Raw genomic sequence first — 23064 nt, 5'->3', positions numbered from 1 at the left:
CGAGTGCGAGGTTACGGCTGCCGCTCACTATTCACTGAGCGGTGACTGAAGCTGTCCTGGCCCGCCCCTATGACTGAAAGTCTGCTCCTGCCGGGAGGAATAAAGTTAATTTCCCCCTGGCAGTGGGACTCTCGGTGCGTATGTTGGGCAGGTTAACCTGCAGATTAACCCCATATCTGTGAATTAAGAGTTTTTTACATGATGGATTCCCTTTAATACTGATAAAGCAAGTCCTCACATAAAAAAGAATAACCTCTGCAGGAAACTAGTATTTTTTTTATTTTCAGTACACACCATAAACAATAATAATATATTGGAACTTGTCTTGGTACTAGTAAACAGCAACTTAAAATAATCTGCTACATCGTTTACCACTATAAGCACCAACGTGTCTTATGGTGACCGGACAGTCTTTTTAAACATACTCCTTTCTGCTCTTTTAGATTTTGTATGGAAAGTCAAGCAGTATGGTGTCCAACCCCAACTCTCCAATCTTGATTGTCATATTCACCCCAAAACCTGCAGTCTTGATTGGCATTTCCATCCAGAACCCTCCAGTCTTGATTGGCATATCCACAACTCCCAGTATCTTTTCTCAGTATTGAATATATATGACTAATTTGAATGATTTTAATAAGCTAGGTAGACTATTATGTGTCAGTCACATCCACAGCAGCCAATTCCAGACTTCAGTGGTCAGGTGACCAAAGACAAGTAAATTATCACTTCCCCTCTGTTGCAGACCAGCAGAATAGTCTGCGCTAGATCCAGGAAGTTAATGCAGGTCAATATACCTGACTTCATTATTTCGCAACTGCTGTCACCGGTAAATTTTGGGGAAAGACTGAAAAACCCCATTAATTGTTACATTGATGATGGTAATTGTGGTTAGAGCCTCATTATAGCTCTGGAAATGATTGCTCAGCACAGGAAGGAAATGCTTTCCTGTCCAACTTATTCCCAGTTTCCATCAGCTGCTCTTCATTGCATCATTCACATAAACTGACATAATCCTAGGCTATTAAATAAGGATGTTTATGGACATCCAGTGCTTGGAGAGACCAAAAGAAAATTGTGTTGTGGCACAGCACTACTTATATATTCTAATGTCCTCATCAAGACCATTATAGCACCTTAAAGAGTTATTACCACCTTATTATAATGGTTTATTTGCATAGTACTTGTAAAAACAAGCAACTTTGCAATCAACTTTGTATTAAATTTTTGCCCCCGACCTTCCCTTATTTCAACGAGTTATTCCTAAAATACGGTATCCTCTAGGATAACTTGCTGATCTTGAAAATAGAGCTCGGGAAACCCCATAATGGACTTAGCACGGCCTTGTCCTGAATGGAGCTGAAGTGTGCATGCGCTGCCTATGCTCCATTCATTGCCAGAGAAAGCAGAGTACATGATTCAGACCAGCGATCTGCAAGTTATCTCCTCCCTTATAGATAGTGGGTAACTTGTTATTTTGGGAACTTTTAATATTTCATTGCTTACTGCTGATTGCCAAGAGGACCCGCCATGGACACTTGATCACAGCTCTTACAATCTTTTATACTGAGCTCGTAAGCACTACACTGAGGCCAGCCATTCTCTATGGAGAGTGAGGTTAGCTTTGCCTCTGTAGCATTGGAAACACATTGGGGTTGGGATCAGGAGCTATCTCATATAGTAGCATTAAAGTATACATTGAGCATGCCATAGCACTGCAACGATTCTGCTGGCCGGAACTGTAATTCAAGCATGAGCACCCATTCCCCGGCAGGCTAGGGAGCAGTAAGCACCTGAAGAAAAAATACAAGCACAACCCTTTTAATATGACTGGAGTACGACAGCTTCCCTGTTTGAGGTAGCACAACCGCCAGTACTGATGCTGGTACGGACAGATTTTTTTATAAGTACCTCATAGCTATATTACCCAACTCATGATGGTGAGGGCATCATGTCATCTTTGTAATTACGCCCAGAATTTGTAGTTACCAAGCCCTTACTGAACTGCTCTCTGACACCATACATGCATATGAGTGGTTATTGGTGTATAAGTATGCATCAATAATACTAGTGTACACAATTTCTCATAAGTCAACCAGGTCATCTTCACAATGGTTTTGTGTTTTAGGATGTTCTCCTGCCAACCCCATAAATAGAATGCTGGATATCTCTGTGGTACCAAGTAGAGAATATGAAGGCTCCTGGTGGTATCCTCTCAAGATGTTGGTGGAAATGCCAATTCTAGTTGGCTTTTTAAAAGATTCTTCTTTTGGCTATGTTCACCCTGTGGTCAGGAGCTCAGTTTAGAGTCTAAATTAATAGCCTCAGCATGCATCAATATTTTTCCCATTAAAATTATGGAAACGATGGATCGGATTCTATAAGTCATTGTAATGTAATAGATGTGAAAATGCATTGTAGTTTCCATTCTAAGGGCCCATTTACTGGGGCTGACCACAGATGTTAACTGACCACCGAGGGACTACATGCAACCTGATGGATGGTCATTTAATGCCCTGTTTAGATAAGCCAAGGGCTCTTCTATGTGCACAAAACGATCATTTATTTGTCCTGTGTAAACAGGAGATGTGCTGCCTATAACAACATGCTGCCTGCCAATAGCAATAATTTTTGAGCTAGCTTAAAAATGATCTCATCTGAATGAGCTTGCTCTCTTGTTTGCTGGGTGATTGCTAGACTGTTTAGACAAACCAGTAATTGGAGAAAATGAGGTTCCACCCCCGTTATAGGCCTGTCTAACTGGGTCTTTAAAAAAAACTCAAAACAAATTAGATTAAAGTTCTCCTTTAATTTTTTTTTGCCCTCTTTCTACTCTCTTCTACGCTTCAACTGGTAAATCTGTTTACTAAAAAAATGAAATACATTGTGAACTTTTGAAAGATTTGATATAAACTATTCAAACCCTTCCATACTTCCATTGGTTCTTGTGATGTAGCCTGGCGACCACTTTCTGTAGAGCTTAAGAACTATTGAGCATAAACCAACATATTTCAGATGTGATTAACATGCCCAGATAAACACACAAATCTCTAGGCTGTCTGAGTAATGTACAGCAAGTGTTTGCCTAGCATTGTACACGGTCTGGATTATGTCACACGTTTCTACACAAAATCAACACGAGAACAAAAATATCTTCAAAGCCCATTTTCATTTAGTGCTTTCCTGTCTTAATTGGCTGACCTTGTAATTGCAGCCATGGCTTTAACATACTTCTCAGCTAAGTGTTCTCTGCTGCTCGATCTGGTTTGCATTTTTACTAAACTCCGGTTTATGGAAGACAGAACATTTGCTTCAGGAGACTTTATTACTACTGCATTTGTTTAATGCCTCATTGTGCTTTCATATTTGTACTAGAACCAAGTTAAGAAATGTAGTAGAGTCATTTAACCCTTTTTAAGTCCCATTGTGGTACTTGAAAAAATATATATACATTTCAAAGGAAATATCAACAACTTTTAGACCCCAAAACCACTTTTTAGCCTTTTAGTAGATCAGCCAGAGAATGCCTTTATGACCCCAAAGTGCTGCTTCAGCAGTGAGAAATCGCGTTTTGAAGTTCAATCTGGAAGTGCATTGGGGCAGACGAGGCACTTACAGCTTCTCAGCGTATTTTGTATTCTCTAACTATCAGCACTTTCCCCTGGCTTATTATTGACAAGACATTTGCTCTCCTACATGGCCACTGACCTGTCAATCAGCAAGGGAAGGTGGTGCTATATAGGGAATACAGCGTGAGGCTGAGAAGCTAGAAGTGCATCCTCATACCCCAATGCACTTTCAAGCTGTACTTCAGTAAGCAATTTCTCGCTGCTAGGTTATAAAGGGATCTGACTGGCTTATCTTTTAACCCTAGAATGCATGACCATAAAAATCTACTTTTTCACATACCTGGGGCCTTTTAGGCCCGTGTGCAAATAACATGGAATAACTCAAACAAAAATGACAAACAACTATATACCTGAGGAATACCTAGAGTTTCAAAATTCTAACTAAAGTAATCTTGCAGAAAATAGAAAACAATTAACAGGGCAGGCCTGCGAGGCCCCAGGTATGCGTTCTAGGGTTAAAGGGCTGTACAGTCATGTAAATGGTTTTGGGGGGTAAAAGTTGCAGAAAGGTTCCATTCAACATAAGTAATGTTATATCCATATAGTATTATATAACATCTGCTAGGGTATACCTAAATTTTAGACACAAGCACTAATAATGAACTGCCCTATGGGCCTTTGTTAGGTTTTGGGCTACCTGTATAAAATGGTCATCCCCGGTGACTGCAATGCTAGAACTGATGATGAGAGACAAAAGGGAGCCTCTGCTTTGTTCGAAACTACGATCCGTACTTTTATGAAACCCTTACACCAACTTCAATTGAGCGCTGAATTTATTGGACCAGTCGCATCCACAAATTGCAGATGTGACTAGCTTCATGTGCAGCTCTGTGCACTCGTCTGTACAGCAGATGGGTGGAGGAGTTGACAAATTATTTAATGCATTATTCTAGTCTTATCATAATGGCCCCACTGGATAAAACACTCATTTAGTGCTGATTTTCCATGCATAGCGATGCACCTGGCTTTGAGGGAAATGCAGCCTTTCCTTTTCACCTGAATGGAGCTACCCTACAGTTCTTGCCACAGCCGGCAGTTGAGTAGATATCATGGAGTATGTATTCCGGTCAGGACCTGTGTCTCTCTATTAGCTATAGTTGAGAGCTGCAGCAAAAAGTGACTCCCGCTTTGGCAGACTTGACACGACCATGACCAACTTGTTTCATGTTTGCATTTATTCCTTGAGCATTTCAGCAGCCATTACTTTATGGATGAGCTGATCACCGGTGGATCTGCATTTCAAATTTTAAAGGTTTCTTTAAATGTTCTTTAAAATTGAAGTAATTATTCTACATTGTGCAAAAAAGGCCCTTTTTGCAACAATTGTTTTTCAACTTCAACTTCTATACACAAGTCCAAATGTCCCAGTGTTCTCCGCCTTGTACTTGCAGCTCTGAGTTAAGGGTTTGCACATGCTCTGCATCTGCACATGCTCTGTTGTGCACTACCAATGCTAAAGAACGTGACTATTAAGAGTGTACATACAGGCTGTTTGTGCAAGACCTAATGAGGAATATTATAGTGAAAATGTTGGCAAAGGTATGTTTTCAGTATTGGGCTAATGCCCACGGGTGACTTCATAGAAATCTTATTTCTAGAATGATGTGTTGACCACATAGATTTGATAACCCTATACTGAAGAATTTTTGTCTGCTATAAAAATAATCAGACATCAGTGTTTACATAGTTACACTTGTGATTGATGTAGAAGAACATTTATCAGGTCCTACTCTCACAATAAAGCCACGTTCACACAGTCAGTATTTGTTCAGTATTTTACATCAAGATTTGTAAACCAAAACCAGGAGTGGAACAATCAGTGGAAAAGTATAATAGAAACACGTCACCACTTCTGTATTTATCACCCACTCCTGATTATGGCTACAAATACGGATGTAAAAAACTGACCAAATACTGAACGTGTGATTGTGGCCTAACATAAACTGTTGGACTGTATGCCGCAAAGAGATAAGTGTGGGAAACAATAAGATCATACAGATATAACCTAAATGCCCTATTATACTTGGGATTTCCTTTCTATCAATATTATTGGAGCTTGAGGACAATTTTAATGCAAGCCATAAAATAATAATAATAATATATTCCACTATTATGATCACATAGTGATTGTCACCAAAATTACCACTATTTTAGTAAATCTGAGAACAGGAACCAAAATATAAATAAAATGATAATAATAAAAGCACCAACAATTCCAGAATGTTGTATATGTGAAGAGGGTAAAATATAAAAAATACATATCTAAAATACAAGTGCAATAAACATGAACTAACAACAGAAGTGTTAGCGGAAGAGAGTTCTCTGCCTAAGTATGCTTAATATGGTGTTTTTTCACAGATTTGTCAATTTCTGTTTTGCTTTGGCAGTCATTTATGGAAACGTGAAAACAAGAAGTGCAGCCATATTAGTTGTCACATGTGAATTCAGCCATTAAAAATGCAAAACATAATGTAATAATTAACTGACCATGGCTACTGATTTAGTTTCTCATTTATGAATATATGGCTAATTTGATTTGCTGAATATATGTTGGTGTCTTGTCGATTTATACAAATACAGGTTGGGCCATATTCTCATCCCGTTTATAGCCTCTGTTTGATGTATACTAAGGATAAGCAAGCACCAAACATTTACATTATATGGAGGCCTTTGATAAATGGGTGCAATACAGAGGCATTGTGAAAAGGAAAACTGTATAGTGTGCATTATTTTTTTACTGGATACTGTTGTATCGAGCAGCATAGTTTACTACGCTAATCTTAAAGACGTTTCTCTAACTATCAGTTTTCTAATACTTCTAATATACTTCTTTACCTGCCCTACTCCTGTAAGCTCATTTCTATGTGGGCCATATAGTCTTCAATTGTTATTCTGGCTCCGCTACTTCTGGTCTGGAAACCAGAATTGAATGACCTGAGAAGCGTGCACATTGGTTGGGGCGGGGCTACCTCTGTGAGTGACAGCAGTCGGAGTGCGCATGCTCAGATCAAACTTCTCTCTCCTCTGGTTGTATCCTGCCAATGCCTTGGAGTGCTGTTCTTTCAGCTGACAAGCACTGCGATATGCTGCTTGTTGTTAGAAAGCATGTCACGGGTTTGTCAGCTGAAGGGACGGCACTTCAAAGCATCAGCAGGATCTAGGCAGAGGAGGAGAGTAAAGCCTGATCTGAGCTCCGTCATTCATGGTGCAGACTGACTCTGCTGATACTTTGAAGTGCGGTCTCTAGCTGACAAGCCCTGTGATATGCTTTCTAATAACAAGCAGCACATTGCAGTACTTGTCAGCTGAACGAACAGCACCCCAAAGCATTGGCAGGATCCAGACAGAGAAGTAGAGTGAAGCTTATGGTAGCCCCAACCCCACCAATGACGTGCGCTATTCAGTTCTTCCGATTCTGGTTTCCAGACTTGAAGACGCATAGCCAGAATCATAACAGAAGACGAGATGGCCTACATAGAGATGAGCTTACAGGCGCAGGGTAGGTAATAGGAGTATGCTAGAAAACTGATAGTTGAGAAGTTAGGACATATGAAATGGGGTGAAATTTAACTAACTTTTTTTAACTGAATCCCAGCACAATGGAGGCTGTTTCGTCCTCTGTCGTCCTATGTGCTTAACATGTACTTTGTAACTTTTCTAATAAAATATAGAAATATATATAAACTTCACCATTAGCAGCTAACAGTATGTTTGACGCTAAAATCAATAGCCTAGCAGATGACTAGTTCACAGTGGTTTTGAGGACTTTTCTGTGAGTAGCATATACTGTTCCTTGGTTTTGTTTAATTGAACTTTTCCCCCCAATGGGAATGACACTCTCACGCCCTTCTTGTTTTAGTCAATTATCTGATAAGAAGGAGGATGCCTAGGGGGGGATGTTTAAACTAACAAACACATCTACGTTTTTAGGAAACAGCAAAATAGCATATGTAGTTTACTTTAAGTTTTTTTTTTTTTATTGTTTTGCTTTTTTTTTTGCTTTCTTTTATTTTCAAGAATGCCAAAATGTTATAACATTACATTATTTATTTTGAAGAATAGGCAATTATGTGTTTATATAATTGGTCATTCATTAAGAGTTTGAGTTGTTTTTGTGAACCATATCTAGTGAATATTTTCTGTTTATTCCATAATAATCCACTGTCAGAAGTGTAAAATGCTTTCGAGCAACAGAGAGAATCCATGTCTTATGCACTGCTCCGTGTTAGTGTTGCGTCCTTTAATGAGATTTACCTTTTCTAGTAGGCTTATCTTACTAAGTCATCAAAAATGAGAACTTAACTCTGGGCCGTGCTGTAGTCCTTCACATAGAAGAGAGCATGCAGTGATTAGTGCTCTAAGATTTCCATCCTGGTTAGCAGAAAAAGGGAACAAATTGGGAGAATGTATTCGAAACACTGTGTTAGCTTTCCTAAACTCTTATCACATATGCTATCCTATAGTACAGTGGAGCATGGTGTCCCTCCTATGGATCTGTACTACCCAGCTGTAGACACTGCTTGCAAAGCCATATAACTGTAGAACATGAAATCCCATATTCACTACATGGTGCAGTGCTTTTATGGGATGATGTGCAAGCAATGGAGAATGTAGTACCATTTTCATTTTTTTCTTTTTTATTCGTTAGCAGAAAAAAAAATGCTTTGTATTATCTAAAATTCATACAATTCTATTTTAGATTTGTCATATGGTCACAAGCATGAGACCGAAGATTGACATCTGTTACGATCAATAGACTCCATCACATTTCATAATTCTCCATGCAGAAAAAAATCTTTAACTAGATTTAATTTGCCCCTACACTGAATTCATAGGAGGGAAGAGTTTAGCCTTATTCACTTACCGTAAATGAAGCTGAGATGTAATACCAGTCATAAACAGATGTGACGCTGTTCCTGGAAGAAAGTATGCTCTTTTTGTTGTTCTGTGTGACCGATTTAATTTATTTGATCTATGATATAATAACCTTGTGCCCAGACTTTTTCCTTCTCTTTCTTGATAAATCCATTTTAATATAATATATATTCTAATTGTTTTATCATTCTTTTATCCACGCAGGAGCTTTTATTATTTGTTGGACCCCGGGCCTGGTTCTGTTACTACTTGACGTGTGTTGTCCGCAGTGTAACATTCTGGACTACGAGAAGTTTTTCCTACTATTGGCTGAATTCAACTCTGCTATGAATCCCATCATTTATTCCTACCGGGACAAGGAAATGAGCGCCACATTCAAACAGATCCTGTGCTGCCAGAGAACGGAAAATGCCAATGGTCCTCAAGAGGGATCTGACCGATCTGCATCCTCACTCAACCATACTATTTTGGCTGGTGTGCACAGCAATGACCATTCTGTTGTGTGAACTAGGACGGAACGGGTCAAAAGACAAGGCCATGTGGACCATATTGGAGTGTGTGCCTCACTGCTGAGTGCTGCAGAGCCAGCATAAGGACAGGAGCCTATTTTACTACGATTCCTGAACACAACAGGCTTAACTCCAAACATACTGAAACCTGTCAACCTTAACAAATGAATGTCTAATGCCACACAATAGCGGCTCGCCCACCTAGAACATGTTTATGAACTTACCACATTTAAAACTGCCATTTCTGTAGAAAAAAAAATAGTTAATTTACGAAACAAATATAAAAAAATACAATATAATCCATGAAATAAAACCTACATTTTAGTCCCATCAGCATGCCTGTGATGGACAAAGTTTTGGAGTGGTTTGTTAACATTAGCTGCACTGCCTTAAAGGGAAAAAAAAAGACGGAAATAGACACTTTTCTAATATAAACAAAAGCATTGTGCTAGTTTTTTTTTTGTTTGTAGTCTTTTTCTGTTATATGATGATTTATTTTATAAATATCTATTTTTTTTTATTTTATTTTTTTAGATATTTTTTTCCTAGATGAGGCATTTGTATGATTTTAAAGAAATGCACAAAGCCTGTCATAACCGCTAGACAAACAGGATTCCAAGTAGCCAAGATTAACTTTGTAATGAGTGCTGATGTGATGAAGAGGGCTGTAAAATAAAAAGGCTAATTTAGGTAGGATTGATATATTTATGTCTATAGAGGTTTATGAGGGACCATCTTCCGACTTGTCAACCTGGGTTAAAATCTCAAGATAGCCAGGATTCTCACACAGCTATGTTCTATTTTGTTGTAACGTCAAAACATTTGATACAATGTCAGTATTAACTTTATGAAATTTTTCATTTGTGTTTGTTTCTAAGCTTATTTCTATGTTTATATTTTATGAAGTATTGATCTACCATAATTAGTGCCAGTGGAAAGTGCACAGAAACTCTGATTGTCCTCATCATTCTTTATTTTTTGCTGGTCTGTTAACAGCAGGGGCATAACTATAGGGGTACTAAGATGGCTGCACCCAGATTCATAGTTTAAAGGGGTTGTCCAGTCAAAAGTGGTAAGTCTGCAATCACTCTGTGTGACTGCAGACTTATGAATCCCCAAAGCGCAGGCACTGTGCGCTGCGGGGATTCGCCGGTATGATACCCGGGACTGGAGGGTATGTATACGTTATACACACCCCCGGCCATTCAGCGCCGCCTCGCTCCATACACTTGTATGGAGCGAGGCCACGCTCCCTTTAGTGATGTGGACGGCCAGTGGGCAGATCTGACTAGAAGGCATGGCCTCACTCCATACAAGTGTATGGAGAGCGAGGCCGCGCCCACTGGCCAGGGGCATGCATAACGTATACATACCCTCCATTACCGGGTCTCATACCGGTGAATCCTCGCAGTACACAGTGCACGCGCTTGGGGGGGATTTTTAAGTCTGCTGTCACAGAGAGTGATTGTAGGCTTTTCACTTTTGACTGGACAATCCCTTTAAGAGCGTCTAAAAGGTCCTTGTGCCCCATCTGATTGTCCCATGTAATAGGTGGTCCTGTTACAGAATTTGTATAAGGATCCAGGATCACAGTTTAATCCTCTGCCTCAAGCCACCTTGGGACCAAATCTCCTTGTCATTGTTTTAAAGTAGCAAGAGCGGAAAAGAGCTGATCTAATAAGCAATAGATCCTCTTCTTCCTTTGGCAATGTGATGAATAACGGTTTTGTATAGAAGTAGCTAGATTACAACCTCCTGTGAGGTCATTGAAAACTAAAGCTTAAAGCAGCCCTTCAGCCATTTGTTTTGCCTATGTAATGCCCATAAGCTTTTATTAAACATACCTGTTTTAGCTAACATGCCATTTCGGAGTTTTCTGCCATCTTGATTCCTTCTCCTAATGCAGACTACATTTCCTATAATGCCTCTGGCTTTGCAGAAACAAAGTAAACAGAGTCTTATCTACTTGCTGGAAGCAGTAATATGTCAGTGATGGAGAAGTCACTTTGTCTCATTGTATCCTACATGTTGTAGCTTCAACCTGCCTCCTCTGCTTCCTGCTTGTGATAGGTTTCTCCCTGTTAGCTCTCACAAGAAGGAGGCAGGGGAAGAACAGTGTGATACTGTATCACATAGTAGACAGGAATAAGAGGAGTGCAGCTTAGTGGAAGGGAGGGTATCTGGTAAACCCTCAGGAGGGATTTCATAGGTGATATTATTCTTGCAGAGATTTTCCTCTTGTTTTTCCATCAGAGCCTATACTGGACTTATGGCAGAATGGAGATCATATGACAAAACTCTCTCTAATGAAAGGCTCAAAATGTATAGATGCAATATGGCTACAATATTGCTGATGAATTACCAATATATGTAAAAATGTTTTATCTGGGGTGCAACTTTTGTATGAAGGAAATAAAAAACCAAATTAAGAAATTAAATTGAAACTGCAACAGGCAATTATTTTGGGATTATAAAATAGGATAACTTTTTCAAATTTATAATTTTTTTTTTAATATTTTAATTTCAAATTATTTTTTATATATTTGTAAGGAGACATCTCCTAAGGTCATTCTGAACTGCACTAATGTGCAGAAATAATTTTACTATGTTCACTACAGAAAAAAAAAATGAACATCCAGCCTAATGATTCTCTGTTATTCCTCCTAATGAGGAGGACTCTTCCTATTAACTAAGTGCTGATCAAATTTTAATGTAGGTCAATCCAATGGTTCCTAATCTTATTACTTTTTGCGCATATTGATTGGCATCCCATTGTGACATAGTCATAGTGGCTATGTGCGCACCCATTCTACTAAATAATACATGCTTGAGGCTTTTCTCCCAAGTAGATGTATTCGACTCTTCCATCTGGGAAATAAGCTACATTTGTTTATATGTATTTATGTAACAACTTCATCTTTGTAGCAAACTGATTAACATTGTATCCCATAATGGCCAGTAATGTATATTACCGACTGTAGAAGACGTAGAGCAGGTAGTACGTTTTTGTAGTAACTACTTGCCTTGAAAGCTATTTCTTAGGCTGGATATTTAATTTGATGTTTTGAGTTTATTTCTAGAGTTAATGAATAATGTCATTTTTAATTGTGACGGAATTTTTGGTCAAGAGGGAACTAAGTGATTGTCGATCATGATTGCACTAGCAATGTGAAGGGATTAAAGGGAGTGATCCAATGGTACTGTAATTGTTATTCTGTATGTTAGTAGCTGGCAAAATGGCATGGTAAAAATGTTAGCACAAATTAGGAATAGTTTATCTGTCCTGATATTAGAAGTAAAAAATAAAATGAACTCTGGTTGTAATGAAACAACAAAGGGAACATTTGCTTTGATAATGCTAATTTGTAAGTAGAAGTGGGTATTTCCACCAAAGCAAGTGATGACGTACTGTTTGGATATACAGGAACGGATTCTGGAGATTCGACCACTGAGAACCCCACCCATTTTTTAGACTTAAAAGAAATGTATCAACAGAAAATAACCTATTGTTTAAATGAGGTTTTTGTGTTACGTGTACTTGGAAAAAAAAAGCTATTTTTTTTATATATCCCTCTTTTTTTCAAATAAAACAAAATTAGTAACTGCAATATTCACACTGGCCACCGGGACTGTTATCGACTCATTCATCCTGCCCATCCTGGAAGAGTTTTCAGCCTTTTCCTTGTCATCAGAGGCATGGTTAGAATGGCTGATAACGCAGGATCCATCAAGGTAATAGGTAATGTCACATTTGAACCTGCCCCCCCCCCCCCTTATTAAAGACTCTTGAGCAACTTCATTAATTTTTTAATTTATTCATATTTTAATAAAGATCATGACTGGCTTGAATTTCTTTTAGTTAGGTGTAAAGAGAAGTATTATATTCTTCCATTCGATATCTTATTGGCAATTCATTTGTGTAAACCGGACGTAAGTCAACATCACGTCAATAGTGCTAGAACGGATGTGGTTTGCTTTGTGTCTTGTGTGTTTTCATAGCTTTATTTTCCTTTCTTGGATGTAGTATAGTTGACATGAATAAAATGCCGATGCAAAACACAATGAAAGCAGGGACAAATTACTTCTCTATGATACACTTGGGAAATGACAGAATATTTGTTTTTAAAGGGAATTCATTTAATTAAAAAAATGCACCATAAAACATATTTTATATCTGCTATAATCTTCTTTGCCAAGCATGCGGTCTTCTCATGTTGTCGTGCCTGACAGCACGTAGTTGAATAGTTATACATCTTTGCGTTTTGTGTGCCTTAGATCTTATTCTTATTTTACTAAACATGGACAGCCTCTCTTCTTCGACCATTGCAGCTGACCTACTTATGGGTCACTGGACCATCAGCATCTGAACCCTGTAATGTTAAGAGACAGCCCTTAAATTTTACAATATATGAAATTCATACATGGTTTGGCACATGGCTACAAGGTAATTTGCACCACAGTGAAAACAGTCTAAATATAAAAAAATGTAAAAAATAATCCAGTGATTCTTCTCTTAAAGGGAATCTGTCATCACATTTTTTCCACCTTATCTGAGAGCAGCATTATGTAAAAGCGGAGACCCTGATTCCAGCAATGTGTCACCTGGTGGGCTGCTTGCTGTCATTTTAATACAATCACTGTTTTCTCTGCTGCAGCTCTAGCAGTGCTCAGAATGCTGAGCCCTGTATAGCCCCACCCACACTACTGATTGGTCGCTTTCTGTGTACACTGTATATTAGCAGAAAGTTGTTAATCAGTGGTGGGGGCGGGGTTACACAAACAGCTGTTGAAAAGGAGGCATGACACATCTAGTCCTCTAGTGATAATCTCCTGCTAATAAAACACTGATCCTATCAAACAGCAACACACAGCCTAGTAAGTGACACACCACTGGATTCCGGGTCTCAGTCCCTACATCATGGTTGTCTCAGATTACATAGCAAAAACCTGCTGACAGATTCCCTTTAAGATCAGTCTCTCCTTTCTTCCTATCCAGTAACATATTGCAATCAAAACTGGCCCAAAAATCTAAAAACTCTTAAGTGCCAACCCTCTCTTCTAACAAACCTCATAACAGACTTTGGTCTTCCAGGATGGCAATTGCATGCAGCAGGAGCTGTCTCCCACCCATGCTTAAAGAAGTGCTCCATCAAAGTTTTTATCCTCTTAATATATTGCAATCATCATATTATATAGCACTGTGTACTTACAATTGCTCATTTTGCCCTTCTACCCAGCTAATTCTTCTCTTTTTTTCTTCTCTATGTAGGAACAGGAAGTCTCTTTTGCCTGTATGAATGATTCTCCTCTTCAACTAATGACCCAACTGCTTCCCCATCCCCCCTGCCAGGGCTCATTGCAGTGACTCATGGCTCATTGCAGTGACTCATGGCTCATACAGGGAAAATAGACTTCCTGTTTCTACATAGAGCTTAGAACAGGGGTGAGGAACCTTTTTTATGCCAAGGGCCATTTGGATATTTATACCACCCTTTGGGGGCCGTACTAATCGCATGCTAACACTTCCCACAAAGAACGTCCTGGCACTGGCACTGGTGTCAGGACCTAATCTGTCATTTCACTGCTTCAGAAGTGTGTGTGCTCACAGAGCGAGAAGAAACTAATGGGCCGGCGGCTGTCAAAACCCAGCTGCTCGCCCAAGCACTGCGGGCAATCTACCCAGAGTCCGGATAAAAGGTCATCGCGGCCCATAAAGGGCCCTCAGGCCTGCGGTTCCCCAATGCCTAGCTTAGAAAGATTCAGCTAGCCAGTTTTTAATCATGTGATGTCATTAACCTAATGGGAAACATACGAATTAGCTGGGTAGAAGGACAAAATGAGCAACTGTAAGCACACAGTGCCATATAATATGATGACTGCAATATACTAAGAGGATAAAAACTTTTATGGGAGGAGTGCTTCTTTAAAGAAGCCTGATCCCTCAACTAATGAGGAGAAAATGAACCCCTCCTTTTTTTTTGATTTACGATCATATAGAAAATCCTACAGACTGTCAGGTTGTTGGCAAATTATTCTGTTAGATTTTTAACACATCTATTTGCAATAGTTTTTGTATGCCAACCTCTATTTTCAATTATTTTTAGTATTTTATTTTTTTTATATTTCAGCCAGCTATATAAACAGACTTAAGCTTGTGCCGTATGTTACAATGGTTTCTCAGCCAATTTAGGCATTTCAATTTCCAATTGAGTACTTCAAATTCAAGGTTGGAAAGTGGTTCTAATCACACATAATGGAGATGAGTGGAGCTTTTGAAATTTGCTGAATTTTTCTAGGAAATTTTGGTTTGTGGCAAATCGTTGCCCCAAATTGAAAGCCCTGCAGTGTCTCCGGTTGTCCTGAAAAGACGCGTCTCCTAGGATGGTATCCAACCCCTTTCATGGTCTTTAATGCAAACACTCGCCTTAGTAATGTCAAAGTGACCTCAGCATAAAAAACAGACATGTCCTACTCTGATCTATATTGCAAGTCAATGGTATTGTGAAAAAAAAAAAAAGAAACAAGGCACTGATGTCAACAATGTACTGTCCATATTTTACTATTTAAATAGGAGAAGCTACATTTTTTTTTTACATTTTTCCATATTAGGTAAATAGATCAACTTGGGTTGTAAAAACTGACACTGACTAAATATGGATCCAGCACATTGAAAAAAAAGGGACCATTTTTCATGTATGAAGAGAAAAACTATGATGTATAAAAACCACTTTATTCTCTCTTCCTCACACACTAATCATATTCACAGTTTCGGCTTTCTCTTCCGATCTCTGTTGCGGAGTTGTGACGTTATCCCACTATCCAAATTTACTATCCAAATAGTTTTTTTCCGATTATAGTATTTGTAATTTACACATTGATCTCCACCTTTTGGTGAAGTGTAGTTTCATCGGAGATGATCCTTTCAGAAAGGTCCCACTGTCGCCACTTTTGATTGATGTTTCCACTTTTACACTGTGTCCTACTGTCTTATATGGGTTGTGGTATAAGTAGTCATGTTTTGCTATTAATTGGAAGAATATTACTAGGGCAAAACACTTTAAATGAGGCCAGGCATGTCGTTTTTGATAGCAAAGAGCCTTTCAACATTGCAAGACATCAGTATTCTAAATGGCATATGGTAGTTTGGAGGCATTTTACAGAATCCACATTAGGAGGCCACAGATTAAAATAACTCTTTAGCAACTGACTATATCCTTATTCATTGTTTAATGCCCTGATAAAACTAAAATAACTGCCTCAATTTTGTCTACAATAATCAATATATAAAGTTCTGCTGCCTTGTGTGGCCTCCTAATGTTGAAAATCTAGGAGGGTCCACATTTTGCGTGAGGCCACCCAATGAGCCATTGTCCACATGATTTTGTTTCACCATTGTGTAACCATTAGCCTTCCATGGGAGGTTCACTCATGTGGCCAGCCGCACCCATGTCGTTTAACCTCTCAGGCTCTTGAAAAGGAAAGAAATCAGTATGTTAATGTCTTTAGGGGGCGGCTAGAAGGCATCATCGTACATATTAACGAAGCATACCATCCAAGTGTGTGCCCTATTGTAATGGCTAATACTTTTTAAAACGTGTAATGAAGGTCTAGAAGAATTGACGTTTTTTGGATCGTCAAAGAATGTTGTTGATAGATGCATGCAAAGGCTCTAATAGAGAAGTTGGTTTGATGAATATTCAAGAGGACAGTGGAAGTTACCTATGGAAAGTTTGCAGGTGAAGTCAGCATAATATTGATGAATGTTACTTGATGGCTATGGCATTGCTGGTATACACTACATATAATCATGTGTGAAGGTTTTTCAGTTTATGGATACGCCGGGTGCAAAATTGATTATTTTACTCACTTATATTCATCCTATCCTATTCAGTAGAGCTTTTACAGATATTGTCATCTCCGTCGCCATTGGGGCTCGTAACCTAAATTCCTATCAGTATGTCTTTGGAGTATGGGAGGAAACCGGAGATCCCAGAGGAAACCCATGCAAACACTGGGAGAGCATACAAACTCCTTGCAGATGTTGTCCTTGGTGGGATTTGAACCCAGGATCCCAGCGCTGCAAGGCTTCAGTGCTAACCACTGAGCCACCATGCTGCATAAATTATAAAATAAAACATACATTTTTTTTGTCCTATTAAAAGTTATTGACAAAAATAATACCAATTTGCATTAATCTTGTGACTTTCAATAATTTTTTTGCTCTTTCTATGTTCTTTAAAATATGAGCCAAACTGATAATTTTGAGAAAAACCTCAATACATATATTGCCATTAAGTACAACAAAAAGATAATGCAGAACTGTGTTAGCCTAAAAAGATTTTTTTTGTTATTATAGCCAGTAAATGTATGTATTGTTAAATGATGATTTCAAAATGATCAGTGAAAACTTTTCAATCACAGAGGCCTTTTTTTTAAGGTTTGGTAAACCTGCCTGGTGAAGGGGCCTTTTTGTTCCAAGAGCTTGCAGTTATCTTTCTGGTTAGCTAATAAAGGTATTACTCCTGTAATATTATAATTTTTGACACAAATACATTAAACCTCACATAGATTTGAATGAATAAGGGTGCATTTCCATTGGCTGATTGTGAATGAGCATTCTTGGGAACGCTCGTTTCTTGATGACTTGTAATGACTGGCAATCATCTGACCAATGAATGATTTGGTGCTTAAAAGTAATCATTCTCTTCCGCTCGTTGTCCTGTGTAAATACGACCGATCAGGGGTCATTTAGAAGCCGTTATCAGCCAGTGGAAATGTACCATAATGCCTTATTCACGTCTCAGGTTTTTTTTGGACAGCGTTGTCTCAGTATTTGGAAGCCAAAATTCAGTAGTGGAACCTATAGAGAGAAAAGGCATTATGGAAGCACCACATCTATTGTGTTTTCGAGTCACTCCTGGTTTTTGGCATACAAATGAAATACCGACCCAAAAAATTGACATGTGAATAAGGCATTACACAGTGCCACATCATTTTTTTGCTGTGCCCAATGGCAATGCATATAGCAAATTAGCTTTTATCAATGTATATAGCAACTAGCTTTTAGTGTGCATTTTTATTTCAAAAACTAAAGATCTCAAAGACGCTCATCTTCCCCGGGAGCCAAGGAATTGGCTTATTTATTCCCCATTGTCAGGAATTTGGGCTGCCCAAACATACATAAGATTTTTATTCCATTCTACTGAAATCATCTGGTTGGCCAGTATTTATCTAAAGTGTATAGCCAACATTTGTCTTACAAGGATCTAGACAGCAATCCCCTTCTTTATGTCTTCAGGCTGTATCAATAACAAACTACAGGCCTTGTTTTTCAGAAATGAGTATAAAAGTCTACTTTCAATTGCTAAACTGTTTTCATTTTTTTATTTAAAGTCTTCTTTAAATGTTGTGTTGTATGTTCATTGAAATTAAAGCCTAATTCTTATAGATCTTATACTGCATTTATTTCTTAATTGTTTGGTACTTCACTCTTGGAACTTTCCCTAAGATTTTACAATGACTACTGAGGTCATTGTTGGGCGCATGGCAGTACATCACTTCATCACCGATGGGAGAGTGCCAGAGAATATGCTTTGGAAGTGGCAGGAGAGGTGAATACAGATTTAATTGTTGTTTTAGAGCATTTCTATTCCTCTTTTTCCTTTTTTTGAGGAATTGGACAACCCATTTTAAACACGTGTTTGGTGGTGTAAGTTATTTTTTGAGTTAACCAGATTTAGCACGTTCTGAAATGGTCAAAATAGGACTAGCGTGTCTCTATGCTCAATGTATAACTTGTGGCTTATATTTAACTCTGACTTGTAGCACTTACAAGATAATTTTCTTATCGTTTTACAGTTTTTAAAATTCTATGTTTACATTGTAAGGAACCGCAATAAAACATTGTTTAGATCTGCATCTGACTATACATCCCATTCTATGTGTATTACTATTCTATCTAGAGGACCGGTCACCTCCACATGTCTGTTTTAGTAAATAAATATAGATTTGTCATGAAATAATTACATTTTTAGAACTCAGGAGCATAGTAACATAGCTAGTTCTGTTGTAAAAAGTTCAACCGAGGAAGATGCTTAAGAAGGGGAACAGGTTACTACAAAGCATGAGCCGATTTGATCTAAAAGAGCAAATTTTTCACTCCTTATCTCGAATGTCAATAGACTGGATCAATATTCAGAATATGAATTGTTTTTCACATTTACTTAAGTTTTTGTTATTTTCTGCTGAAAAAGGATCCAAGCCTTTTTTAAAACCATCCATTGTGACCAGCTAGTTTTGTGGCTCTTCTTTATATCTTTTCTAGCTATATGCCATCTTTTTTGTGAACTGGTACTCAGAACTGGACTGCATATTCCAGATGAGGTCACATTAACACTTTGTAAAGGGGTAGTATTACATTTCTATCCTGCGAGTTCATATCTCTTTTAATACATGGCTTTATAAGCTTTTTTTTTTAGTTGTAGTCATTCTCTATATATTTTTTTTGTCTTCCTGAATAATGTCTCATTTTAAATATATCCCTTTTAATAATAACTTTAATGCAATTTGTAGCCATAAATCAGCCGGGAGGCGCTCTTACAAACTCTCCTGTTAGACTGTCAGAATGAGATCTCTGATGGATTCTCAGGAGGTTGGCCATTTTCTTGAAACTGCAACCTTCCTCAGAAACTGACCAGCACTTCTACCTATACAATGGCTGCTGATGGACTGGTCTGGACACATGATCCTCCATCTGCCTCCTTTAATAGAAAAAGGGGCTTTTCAATATGAGGTGTTGGAGGAACTTATGGAGCGCATCACCCCCAGGCAAGCAGGAGGCCACAAGGCAGGGGAGCAGTTCTGTCCTGAAGACAAACAGAAGATGAGAACACGCCTTTAACTTTCTCTTTATTGTAAAGTAACATTGTTATTTATGTTCTTACATAAACTTGTGATTTTATGTGATTCACAGTTTGTTTAAAATATATATGGCTATAAATTTTAATATTGTTCTGCCCTTCACACTCAACAGCTTTATGAACTTGGCCATTGATAAAAGAGTATCCCTCTCAAACATACAATCCCTCTTATTAGCATGTGCCTGGAAGGCAGCATCCCAACGACTTAGTAAAATGACTTCCAGATGTTTATTATTGTTTAAAAATGTTTTCTTTTTAGCATTACAGGGCTGCCTCTATATAATATCTGCTTAGAACCCCTGCCAGCATTGACATTATGGTGATGGTGGTGTCATTAGCATCACTGACACCGTATGAAATGGAATTAATACATTTTAATATACTTTTGGCCATGAAGTATAATTGGTGTACACCAAGATTGAATTCTAAAATGTATGAATACAGTATTAGGCAGTGTACGATGCTTATAAATTCCTGATTATATCACAAGACCTAGTAAGAAATGGTGCAGGGACTTTAATTTGCAGATTGGATCTTCGTAGATATAAATAGGGGGAACTTATTTAATAGTTTGCCTTGTTTTGCTTATTATTATTTATTATTATAGCGCCATTAATTCCATGGCACTTTACATGTTTAACAGTGGTATACATAGCAAACAAGTACAATAATTTGAACAAAAAGAAGTCAGCGACCGGTACAGGAGGAGAGAGGACCCTGCCCGCGAGGGCTCACAATCTACAAGGGATGGGTGAGAATACAGTAGGTGAGGGTAGAGCTGATGGTGGAGCGAGGGTTACTGCAGTTTGTAGGCTTGCTGGAAGACTTGGGTCTTCAGGTTCCTTTTGAAGGTTTCCACGGTAGGTGAGAGTCTGATGTGTTGGGGTAGAGAGTTCCATAGTAGGGTGGATGCACAGGAGAAATCTTGTATACGATTGTGGGAAGAGGAGATAAGAGGGGAGTAGAGAAGGAGATCTTGTGAGGATCGGAGGTGGCGTGTAGGTAAGTACAGGGAGACTAGGTCAAAGATGTATGGAGGAGACAGGATGTGGATGGCTTTATATGCCATGCTTAGAGTTTTAAACTGGAGTCTCTGGGCAATGGGGAGCCAGTGAAGGGATTGACAGAGAGAAGAGGCCGGGGCATAGCGGGTGGACAGGTTGATTAGTTGGGCAGCAGAGTTTAGGATAGGTTGAAGGGGTGCCAGAGTGGTAGAAGGGAGGCCACAGAGCAGGAAGTTGCAGTAGTCGAGGCGGGAGATAATGAGGGCATGCACTAGTGTTTTTGCAGATTCGTGGTTGAGGAATGTGCGGATCCGGGAAATAACTTTGAGCTGGAGTCGGCAGGAAGTGGAAAGGGCTTGGATATGAGGTTTGAAGGAGAGATCAGAGTCAAGGGTTGCCCCGAGGAAACGAGCTTGCGGGACTGGGGAGAGTGGACATCCATTGACTTTGATAGATAGGTCAGATGGGGAGGTTGAGCGAGATGGTGGAAAGATGATGAATTCAGTTTTATCCATATTAAGTTTTAGGAATCTAGCAGAGAAGAAAGATGAAATAGCAGATAGGCAGTGTGGGATTCTGGTTAGTAAGGAGGTGATATCCGGTCCAGAGGGGTAGATCAGTGTGTCTTCAGCATAGAGGTGATACTGAAAACCGTGAGACTCTATGACTGTCCCAAGCCGAAGGTGTAGATGGGGAAGAGCAGGTGTCCTATAACTGAGCCTTGGGGAACACCGACAGATAGGGGGCGAGGTGAGGAGATGGTGTGTGAGTGGGAGACGCTGAATGTCCAGTCTGTTATGTATGAGGAGATGCAAGATAGGGCCAAGTCTGTGATGCCGAGAGACGAGAGAGTCTGTAGTAGGAGGGAATGGTCTACTGTGTCAAATGCAGATGACAGGTCCAGAAGGAGAAGGACAGAGTAGGGTCGCTTGGATTTGGTGGTCAGTAGGTCATTGGTGACTTTAGTCAGGAAAGTTTAAGTAGAATGGTGCGGTCAGAAGCCAGATTGGAGGCTGTCAAAGAGGGAGCAGGAGGAGAGGTAGGAGGACAGCTCAAGATGGACGTCTTGTTCCAGTAGTTTTGAGGCATAGGGGAGAAGTGATATGGGGCAATAGCTAGACAGAGAGGATGGGTCAAGGGATGGCTTTTTGAGGATGGGTGTGATCGAGGCATGTTTGAAACATGAGGGGAAGACACTAGTTGCTAGTGACAGGTAGAAGAGGTGGGTTAGGGTTGGGCTGAAGTAGGACAGGATTGGGTCAAGTTTGCAGGTGGTGAGATATGACTTGGAGAGTAAAGAGAAAAGTTGATCTTCTGGTTTTGGAGGAGGAGAGTTGAGTAGATATGAGGAGAAGCTGTGGGGACTTACGGCAAAAGCTTTGTCTGATAAGGTCAATCTTCTGCTTGAAGAATGAGGCAAAGTCTTCAGCTGAGATGAGTGGAGAGGGACGAGGTGCTGGGGGATGGAGGAGAGAATTGAAAGTACTGAATAGCTGTTTAGGGTTGTGAGACAGGGAGCATTTGAGAGATGAGAGTTTGTTTTGCTGCCGTGAGTGTGGACCTGAAAGTAGTGATGGCATGTTTGAATGCAATGAAGTGTCCTTTGGAGTGGGAACTTTTCCATCTCCACTCAACAACCCTGGAAGCCCATCTCAGTTCTTTAGTCAGGCTGGTGTGCCAGGGTTGCCTGTTGATTGTGCAAACTTTGCTATGTATGAAGGGAGAGACCGATTCAAGAGCTGCTTCTGTTGTGGTGTTATATAAGGAAGCAGCATCTGTATTGTGTAAGGATTGTATGTCTACAAGAGGGAGGAGAGATTCATAGAGTGAGTGTAGGTTGAGGTGTTTGAGATTTCTGCGAGGGTGTGCAAGTTTCTGGATGGCGGATTGTGGACCTGGAGAGGAGAGGGGAGAGAATGTGAGTAACTTGTGGTTAGAAAGAGGGAGAGGAGAGTTGGAGAGGTTGGATAGGGAACAGAGGCGGTTGAAGATGAGGTCCAGAGTGTGGCCATCTTTGTGAGTGGGGGCTGAAGACCATTGATCAAGGCCAAAGGAAGAAGTGAGGGATAGAAGCTTAGAGACAGATGGGTGGGAAGTGTCAATGGGGATGTTGAAGTTCCCCATGATGATA

The 23064-nt window shown here is 39.4% G+C and overlaps 1 protein-coding gene across 6 annotated transcripts in view; it reads left to right on the top strand.

Moving 5' to 3' along the window:
* LPAR1 (lysophosphatidic acid receptor 1) overlaps positions 1-18464 on the top strand; it is a 205278-nt gene extending 186814 nt beyond the window's left edge. For all 6 annotated transcript variants that reach the window (XM_073664790.1, XM_073664799.1, XM_073664761.1 and 3 more), the window contains one exon: positions 8706-18464. In XM_073664790.1, coding sequence (XP_073520891.1) covers positions 8706-9007 — 302 coding nt within the window. In that variant the 3' untranslated portion in view covers positions 9008-18464. The remainder of the gene's footprint in view (positions 1-8705) is intronic.
* The last annotated feature ends 4600 nt before the right edge of the window (positions 18465-23064 follow it).

Source organism: Phyllobates terribilis, unplaced genomic scaffold (genome assembly GCF_046119375.1).
Source record: "Phyllobates terribilis strain yellow unplaced genomic scaffold, ASM4611937v1 Scaffold_1__5_contigs__length_1240528914, whole genome shotgun sequence".
Classification (NCBI taxonomy): domain Eukaryota; kingdom Metazoa; phylum Chordata; class Amphibia; order Anura; family Dendrobatidae; genus Phyllobates; species Phyllobates terribilis.
The sequence above is the reverse complement of the archived record's forward strand: the minus strand, read 5'-3'. Positions and strand labels throughout refer to the sequence as shown.